Source organism: Chrysochloris asiatica, unplaced genomic scaffold (assembly GCF_000296735.1).
Source record: "Chrysochloris asiatica unplaced genomic scaffold, ChrAsi1.0 scaffold00020, whole genome shotgun sequence".
Lineage (NCBI taxonomy): Eukaryota > Metazoa > Chordata > Mammalia > Afrosoricida > Chrysochloridae > Chrysochloris > Chrysochloris asiatica.
The window spans coordinates 11,310,637-11,320,774 of NW_006408538.1; the positions used below are offsets into that span (position 1 = coordinate 11,310,637).

Sequence of the window (10,138 nt, forward strand, 5' to 3'; positions counted from 1 at the left end):
CGGAGCGGCTGGTAGTTTCAAACCACTGACCTTAAGGTTTGCAGCCCAATTCGTAACCACTACGCTACCAGAGCTATAAGAGTGGACTGGTATTGGCCATTTCAATTCTATAGTAAGTAGCACTAAAATATCAAGTTGCCTTCTAATAATAACTGTTAAGTCACTTTTAAGTATGATGGGTTCTGGTCAATTTTAGTACACTGAATCAAGGAAAATTTGAAGTAGAGTAAAATACAACCTCCTCCAACACATGTCTTCAAACACAAATCAAGAAAAGAAAATGTCACTCTGGATAGCATTTTAAACGAGAAGGATACAGAGAAAATGATGCATGCCTATAAAAAGAAGTGACAAAATTCTCAGAGGTTGTTTCATTTTTAATAAAAATGATTGTAATCTAGACATACTCTGCCATTAACAGAATCTGTAACAGGTCCAGAAAAAAGAAATGCTGAAACTCTGCTTTTGTTTTCCTTCTACTACAGTATAATCAGAGAAATACAACGATGACTAATAACCATGAAATGATTTCATTATATACATTGTAAATAAACAATGCGATCAAAATCTATCCATAGCCAATTCTCCTTCTATGTAGACTGAAAAGACAATAACCTAGCTACAAGAGACTGACTGGAGGGGTCAAGAATTGTATTATAACAAGAGTATGACCTGAACACGACACTACATCGTGACATTTTTATTTAATCCAAATGGTGAGACTTAACAAATCAAATTATTTTCTTTTGATTTTAAACAGTTTTGTTAAAACTCATTTGGCAATAATGTAATCCAAAGGGAGAATAATAGATATGGTAAAAATAGCAATAACATTTCTTAATTGCTATACACTAATCATCATCAAAGTAAATGATAGCAATAGCTTATTCTAAAGATAAAATGGGCAACTAAAAGAGAATTATAACCTGTTCTCATTTTGGGGATTTTTTTTTTTTAACTTCAAGGTTTCTAAGATATCTTCCTCAGCATAATGAAGACTGAAGATAGAAATTTTAATTCTTCATGCTCAATTCCTATTTTCAAAAGAAACTAAGTAAATTTTATTACTAAATCCCTACCTTTTTGAAATGAGACTAATTATAAAAGTATTTTCCTTTTAAACATTAATGTTAATAACTGTGGTTTAATAATAAGACCTCATATTTAATAACCAAATATTAGTCATATTTCATATTCACTTCAGCAGTATTTAAAACATCAGAAAATTGTAAATAAGTTAAATGCTTAGCAATACAAATAATTCAGTTGTGGTACAACAGCAAAATGAAATATTATGGAATCATTAAAATGTATGGAGAATGTCTTATAGCAAACAAAAAAATGTTAATGGGTAAAAGGTGCGAAGCAAAGTGCATATATGTATATATAGGCAGAAAACTGGCGAATAATATGTCAAAATATTAATAATGTTACTTTTGGATGATAAAAATCACTCTTCAAAATTTTCCAACAACCTTTATAATTGTTTGAGGGAAACTTTGAAAAAAACAATCCATTATAGACCAAGTAAACAACTACAGGTTTTCAAACAAGTTTTCTTTCAGAAGTCACACAATTTGAGATATTTCTTGGTTCATGATTACACTGCTCACATAAAAGTACATATTTTAATAAAACATTTTAAACATCACTCGTTAGTAGAAAATATTTCATCCTAATTATAGTATGAATTACCAGATAAAAATATAGAGAATGCATACGAAGAAACAGGGTCCTGGTGTGGCTCTGCGGATTAATGCACTGGACTGCAAAGTCGATTTGAACCGCAAGGTTGTCGGTTCAAGTTCACCAGCCACTCCTTGGAAACCCTATACAGGGTCGCTGAGGGGAGAAACCAACTCCACAGCACTTAAGAACAACAATACTAAGAAACACAGCCAACAATTACAATAAAAGTTCTAAAGTGTATTTTCACTATAATGTGTATGGCTGTGTGTCAGAATACACATATTCAATCAGAAACTTTCATAAAATTTCGATAGGAGTATAGAGCATTAATTAGAATAGACCACATGCCTAACTCACCACACATCTAAAACCCTTGACTGAAAATGCTTTAGCATAATACAAGATTAGGTTTCTAGGTAATAGAATGAAAATTTTTAAGTTTAAACCTTACACAATAACTTGAAATACTGTTGAGAAAAAGAATAGCATTAACCACTGTCTTACCGAAGACAGTTCATCGCATCCCAGTAACGTGTAGTAATCTTCAGTATCTTCCAAACTGTAATTCAGTATTGCGTCCATTTAGACTATTAACTCGGTTTTTCTGCTCTCTAAAACAGGAGACACACGTTCCAAATTAACAGAAAAAGCCTCTCCAAATCTAATTGCACATTCAGTAAAACGTCCCAAACGGCAATAAGTAGATTTAAGGCTGGTCACAGTCAATACACCCAGACGTCATCCTAGACCTTTGTAAACGTTACCTTTCATTGGCTACTTACAGACAAGACTAGACCACGTGCCTAACTTGCAGCGCAGCCTGGGATCTGTAGTTTGAGTTTACATAAGTACAAATTAACCACTTCTCTTATGGGTTAATAAAGAATAATTCCCCATTTTTATAAGCTCTTCAAATTGGCTTTCTTTCCTTTTTCTTAAGAAGAGGGAAGCAATTGTGGTAAAATGTTAAGATTTGTTAACTATGAGTAGTGAATGCTTTCAGGAGTGTGAAAAATATTTCATGATTTTTTTAAAATCCATTAAGAGTGAAAGGAAAGAAACTGGGATCACAATTTATTCCATGATTTCATAGTTAATTCATTCAACAAACAAGTACTGGTGTAGGGGATAAAGTTCAGGTTCTTAAGGAGCTTCTATTCCTATGGCAGAAGATACACAAAAAACACACAAACAACTGGATCAGTTGAATTAGCAACTTGTGCTAGGAAAGAAATAAAATAGAACAATGAGAATCAACACTGTTTGAACACCCTTGTCTGATAAGGATGCCATTTCTGCTGTCTCTTCAGGGTGTTGATAGGGACTAGGGCGGATCAGTTCACTGTGGTCATAGGAAATGCATCTCTGTTCTCTGATTTAGTAAAAGTAAAAGTAGTCAGAAATACAATACTTGTACCGCTTTTGACACTTTTAATTAAAAACCACAGAGGCTAAGGAGTTCTGGTGAGAGTGGTGACAGCACTAAACTGCTAACTGAAATGTACATGGTTGGAACTCACCACTCAACAGCTCTGTGGGAGGAAGATGTGGCAGACTGATTCTGTAAAGATTTGCAGTCTTAGAAATTCCATGGGGTAGTTCTGCTGGGCACCAGGGAGTTTAGTTTTGGTTTGTGAGGTTAATTGGATGACTGCTAACCTTAAGGAGCTCTGGTAGCGTAGTGGTTACGAATCAGGCTGCGAACCTTAAGGTCAGCGGTTCGAAACGACCAGCCGCTCCGCGGGAGAAAGATGAGAAACCCTATACACGGTCGCTATGGGTTGGAACCGACTCGACGGCACTTAACAACAACAACCTTAAGGTCAGAGGTTCAAACCCACCAGCCAATCAGTGGGTAAAAGAAAAGACTTGGTGCCATGCTCCAGCAGAGATCACTATTGTTAGATCAAACCAACTCATAGCGACCCTGTGAGGGTCAGTGTTGGAAACACCACTGGATTCTGTGCCGTCCTCACAGTCCTCACAATTGTTGTAGATACTCTGTCAACCCAACTCATTAAGGATCTTCCTCTTTTTCACTCATCCTACTTGGCCAAGCCGAGTCCTGGTGTGGCGCTGTAGGTTAAAGCCGTTTCAACTGCAGGGTCAGCGGTTCAAGCTCACCAGTTATTCCTTGGAAACCCTATACAGGGCGGCTATGGGTCGGAATCGATTCAATGGCACTTGACAACAACAACTTTGCCAAGCATGATGTCCTTCTAGAAGCAAGGATGGCAACGCTTCATTTCATGTTCTTTGGATTTGATATCAGAAGTGTCCAGTTTCTGGAGATGATCACCCCATAAAAATGACAGCCTAGAAAGCCCTATGACACCAAACTCAGTCACATGGGGTCACTAGGAGTCAGAATCAACTCCACATAGCACCCATAACAACACTTTCAATGCCCCCATAAATTCTCACCCTAAGAAAAAAATACTTTTTCATCTAGCCCACCTACAGTCAAAAACCCAAACTCACTGCCATAGAGATGAAAATGGAAAACTTTATGGGAGTCCTGTGGGGATGCTGGTGAGTTTGAACTGCAGACCTGGGAGCTAACAGTCCAATGCTGATCCTACATTGCCACCAGGGCTCCTTAACCCACTTATTGTTGTGAAGTGCCGTCGAGTCGATTCCGACCCAGAGCGACCCTGTATAGGGTTTCCAAAGAGCAGCTTGGAACCACCAACCTTGCAGTTCAAACTGCTTTGCAGTCTGGCGCATTAACCCACAGCGCCACACCAGGACTCCACTTACATACAACCTTAATTAGGACTTCTTGTAAAGAAGCTTCCTGGTGTGTCCCTGTAGCATCAGCACTGGACTATGAAGCTCAAGGTAGGCAGTTCAGGTGCTCCTCGGAAACCCTATACAGGGTCGCTATGAGTTGGAACTGATACCACAGCGCTTAACAACAACTTGAAAAGAAGCAAGAAAAAGTACTGAAGCAAAAAAAAAATTTTTTTCTGAAGCAGTATTTTCACAAATCCTTTATTATATATTCATTCTTGCTAAAAGTTCTGTATGGAAATTTAATATGGAAATTTCACCACATTTCTGAAAGTATATGGAAGTTTTCATGGGTCATTGGTAAATGGCTTAAAACTATATGAAGTTCTTCAAAGACTGAACAACCCCAACCAGAAAAAATTTAAAAGTATTGTCCCTTCATTCTCCATCCTGTGGACAGAACAAAACTTTGATGCTGTTTTGAAGAAAACGGAAGATGATTATGAAAGGAATTTTGGTATTTAAAAAAGCCACTCAAGTGTCATTACAAGTTTCATTCACTTGTAAGTTCTTTTTCCAAAGCCATTATTTTGCATACTACAGTTAAAAAAAGGGGCCCTGGTGGCATAGTGGATTACTAGCTGGGCTGCTATACACAAGGTCAGCAGTTCAAATCTACCTATCACTCCACAGAAGAAAGATGAGGCTTTCTACTCCCATAAAGATTTACAACCTTGAAAAACCCTATACAGGGTCGCTATGGGTCAATATCGACTCGACACACCACCACCAGAGTTAGTAAAGAGTGTCAGACACAGGTATAAAGTACTGGCAGCAAAATAAATTGGTACAACTTTTCTAAAATGCTCATTTGTATATGAAAAGTCATAAAATGCTTCGTGGTCTTTGTCTAAACAATTCCATACATATTAACTTTTTCAAGAATTTGCACAGATATAACAATAGATAATGGGTACATTTACCAAAACAGTTATAATAATGAAGTTTTTTTAGAAAAAAATTAAGGTCCATCCATCATATAAATAAGGATCCACATATAGTAAGTAGTACATTGTTGTTGTGTGCCATGGAGTCGGTTCCGACTCATAGCGACCCTGTACAGGGTTTCCAAGGCTGTAAATCTTTACGGGAGCAGAAAGCCTCATCTTTCTTCCGCGGAACAGCTGGTAGTTTCGAACTGCTGACCCTGAGGTTAGCAGCCCGATTCGTACTAAGCTACCAGGAGTCCTGATACAGTAGTATACTATGTTATTTATCACTGAAAAAATATGCAGAAAATTATTTAATGCCTGAAAAAGTGTTTAAAATACTGTTGTTTAAAAAAAAAAAAGTCAGGGATCAAAAGGTGAAGCACAGTGCATTTTTAAGGCAATGAAACGTCCGTATAATACTCTAATGGTGAGTACATGACACTAACCACGCAATTCCAGCTCCTGGTGATCTATGTTCCTATGTTGCAGAGGATAACTGCATTCTATAGGGTTTTCATGGATGTGACCTTTCATAAGCAAATCTCCAGGCCTTTGTTTCCAGTTACTCCACCAACCTTTTCTTGTTGTTGTTAAGGGCTGTCGATTCCGTTCCTAAAGACCCTGTATAGGGTTTCCAAGAAGCAGCTGATGGGTTTGAACTTCGACCTTGTGGTTTGCAGTCCAGAGCTGATCCTAAGCACCACCAAAATTTAGCAAATAACTATTTACTTTCAGGAGAGGGAACTGGTTAAGAGAGGCTTTTTATTCCATTTTATGCCTTTTCTAGATTTGCATGAAATCATTGTAGTTAATCTGGCATTTTTGGTTAATTGTATTGTTCCTTATGTTTTTTAGCATTCAAAAAGAGCAAACATTTGTTTTATTCACATGCCAATTGAAGAAACAATGGACTGGGAACCACGAGGTGGAGGTTTAAGCCCAACTCCCAGAGCAAGAGAAAAGGATGAGGCTTTTTGTTACCGCAAAGATTTAAAGATTCGAAAACACCAACCAGGGTCATTAAGAGTCGAAATCTACTTGACGGCACATAACAACAATTGAAGAACACTTTTAAAATTATAAAATTATATTTTAAACCTGTAATTTATATAGAAGAAATTTCGTAGAATATTTTTAATAGTTACAGCTCTCTTTGGACTCTTCCGCCGGACTGCAACTCCCACAAGGCATCGCGAGAGTAGTGATTAAAGGGGCGACGTGGGACGTCTCCAGGGGAAATGATCCCACCGAAGTACGCCGATTACGTGCCTACCTGTGGAACTAGAGGGAAAAAAACAATTGAAAATCAGCTGAAATGAAAGGAAAGAGCCTGAAAGATAAGAAGCTGCAAACTCCAGGAGCCCCAGCGCATAGCTGGGTTTCGTGCAGCCGCCAGTGTCGCTCTCAGGTGCAGCTCTCCCGCCATTCTTTTCCTTCCAGTCTCGCGCCAAAACCCTGTCGTGCAAAATTAAGTCAGTCCTTCTCCCTTGCGGTTCTTGCTGTCCGAGCCTCCCAGACAAAACGCTCAAATTCCAGAAACTGCCTGCAGGCACGCATCCCGATTTTCCACAATACAGGCGCCTGCCAGGATCCTGGACATCTGTTGTGAACCCTAATTTAGGAGCTTCCATTCCGATCTAGTTCCAGGCTTTCAGCGCCTGCTACTACTCAGATTCTACTGATTTATTCCAGTTTCAAGATCCAGTGGGTGCAAAGTGGAGCCTGACTGCACCTAAACTTCACTGTGTTTCATTGCCTCCATTTATAAAACAAAGAATAAATCAAATTCTTCCCTGGCGACTCCAGAGATGAGATACTCTATAAATGACCGAATGAGTCGTACTCTTTTAAAAAAAAAAAAAAGTCTTCCATCTAAAAACACTGTGTCTTTTTCTTTTCGTTTAAGAAAAGAAAGAAAAAAAAAATGTTTTACATTATGTTAGTGTCGACAGCAGTTAACAACACCATTTCTACATTATTCCCCAAGCTACTGGTCACCTTCATTTAAGAAGAACCTAAATAGTTGAAATACTTATTTTCTGTTTATGATCATTTCTAAATATGCCTAAATGTATGAGTCAATTCTGCATAAAGCCAGCAGCAAGCCTGCAAAAAGTGCGTTCTGTTACAAGGGTCGAGAGTGGTTCTGTTAGACAGACAGTACAGAATTTGCAGAAGATTCTTTCAAGGTTACTGAGAAGCTTCTTTGGGATTATAATCAGGTGCAATGATAAATCTATTAATCCCAGTGTAAAAATCATAGAAGAAATAACAATTACTATTATTGAGCTACTACTCAGCTCTGGTAGCGTAGCGGTTACGAATCGGGCTGCGAACCTTAAGGTCAGCAGTTCAAAACTACCAGCTGTTCCGCAGGAGAAAGAAGAGGCGTTCTGTTCCCATAAAGATTTACAGCCTCGGAAACCCTGTACAGGGTCAATATGAGTCGGAACCAACTCCACAGCACATAACCACCACCACTCAGAAACCTTATTTACAAGTCCTGGTGTGGCGCTGTGAGTTAATGCGCCAGACTGCAAAGCCCTTTGAACGACAAGGTCGGCGGTTCAAGCTCACCATCTGCTACTCGGAAACTCTATTACAGGGTCTCTATGGGTCGGAACTGACTCGACGGCACTTAACAACAATAACAACTCAGAAACCTTATACAGGGTCCCTGTGAGTTGGACCAACTCAATGGTTATCAACTATGATAAGCACTGGCCATACATATTTATCTATGATAAATTCCAGTCCCCAGCCACTCCATGGAAGAAGGATGAGGCTTTCTGCTCCCACAAAGATGACAGCCTCAAATCCCTATACAATCAGAAAGGCATTTAACAATAACAGCTCTGTACTAGGGAGTCCTAAGGAGCTCAGGTAGCATAGTGGTTACGAGTCAGGCTGCTAGCCTCAAGGACAACAGTCGGAAACTACCAGTAGCTTTCTGCTCCCGTAAAGATTTATAGCCTCGGAAACCCTATAAAGGTTCACTATGAGTCAGAACGGACTCCACGGCATACCAACACCATCACCACTAGAGAGTCCTGGTGTGGCATTGTAGATTATGCACTGGACTACCAACTGCAAGGTCAGCAGTTCACACCCACCAGCCAATCCTCAGAAACCCTATTCAAGGGCTCTACAAATCAGAACCAGAACCGACTCGACAGCAATTAACACCACCACCTATGCACTAGTGGTGAAATAGGGATTTGATAAATCCTGGTGTGGCTGTGTAGGATAAGCACTGGACTACTAACAGCAAGATCAGTGGTTCTAACCCTCTAGTTACTTGGAACGGGCGCAACAGCACTGACACAACAGTGTCTGACTCCACAGCCTATGGTCAGGAAAATGCATAAAACACTACATCCAGAGAGCCGGACATCTGGCTTCTGAGCGGTTACCTTTGTGTCTTGCCTAACAAGAGAGTGAAATCAAAATGATTGATGTTGAGAAGGACAAGAAAATTTTTGTTCAGAAGTGTGCCCAGTGCCACACTGTGGAAAGGGGAGGCAAGCACAAGACTGGGCCAAATCTGCATGGTTTGTTTGGGTGGAAGACTGGTCAGGCCCCTGGATTCTCTTACACAGATGTCATTAAGAGCAAAGGCATCACCTGGGGAGAGGACACACTGATGGAGTATAAGGAGAATCCTAAGAATTATATCCCTGGACCAAAAATGATCTTCGCTGGCATTAAGAAGAAGGCAGAAAGGGCAGACTTGGTAGCTTATTTCAAGAAATCTACTAATGAGTAATAATTGGCCATCGCTTTATTTATTACAAATTAGGAATGTCTTGTGACTTTTTTTTTTTTACATGTACCATATTTAAATTGATGTTATACACCAGAATTCAGATCATGAATGGCTGATAAGAGTTTTGTTTTGTTTTGTTTTGTTTGACAGTCCTAAATTAAATAAAAGATTGGATGTGGTTAAATGACAATGATCAGACTTTTAATTTTTTGATAGCAAGTCTTATCCCTACTATACGATTAGACTTGAGGCCAGGTTGGATTGGTGATGTTCAGTTTTTCACAATGATGGTGAATGCCATCTCGTGACCTATAGGAGGTTGATTTTATATTTAGATTTGTATAACTGATTATATGAATACATTTAAATACTGGAGAAATATTTTCACTGCCTCATGGAACAAGTCTCACCCTGTTTCAATATGTATTCATCACCCTGTTCAAATGCAACGGTGGGAAATAAGGTAGCAATGGCCACTTTATCTTTTTTGCTTTTAACTGTTAATCTAATTAAAATTCCTTGTATCTAAAATGTTGCCTTTTAATTAACAAAAAGCCTTTCAGTGTGATTTGTGTATGGTATTAAATAAAGAATATTTAAAATTTAAAAAACACTACCTCAAATTATCTGGCTATAAATTTGGCATATTAGAAAATTAACTGGACAAGGAATTAGGAGACCTGGTTTCTAGTATCAGCTCTTCACTGGGCCCCTTGTGAGTCATACTTTCTTGATTTGTGAAGGAAGGAGACTGAATCATAGCAGTGATTCTCAAACTTAAATGTACACACAAATTGCCAGGTTCAGTTGCAACTTCAGCTTCGGGAGATTTAGGTAAGGCCTAAGATTCTGCATTTCTAGTCATCTCCCATGTGAAACACATTCTGAGTCAGTTCCGACCCATAGCGACCCTGTACAGAGTTTCTGAGGAGTGGCTGGTGAGTTTGAACCACCGACG

At 38.9% G+C, this 10,138-nt stretch overlaps 2 protein-coding genes across 2 annotated transcripts in view; one reads left to right on the forward strand and one right to left on the reverse strand.

The window, feature by feature from the left end:
* DNAJC12 (DnaJ (Hsp40) homolog, subfamily C, member 12) overlaps window positions 1-2,271 on the reverse strand; it is a 67,283-nt gene extending 65,012 nt beyond the window's left edge. The window contains exon 1 of the mRNA XM_006835816.1: window positions 2,194-2,271. Coding sequence (XP_006835879.1) covers window positions 2,194-2,271 — 78 coding nt within the window. The remainder of the gene's footprint in view (window positions 1-2,193) is intronic.
* Window positions 2,272-8,862: 6,591 nt separating this feature from the next.
* On the forward strand, window positions 8,863-9,180 carry LOC102824921 (cytochrome c, somatic-like). Its single transcript, XM_006835817.1, has one exon. The coding sequence runs from the start codon at window positions 8,863-8,865 to the stop codon at window positions 9,178-9,180; it is 318 nt and encodes a 105-aa protein (XP_006835880.1).
* The last annotated feature ends 958 nt before the right edge of the window (window positions 9,181-10,138 follow it).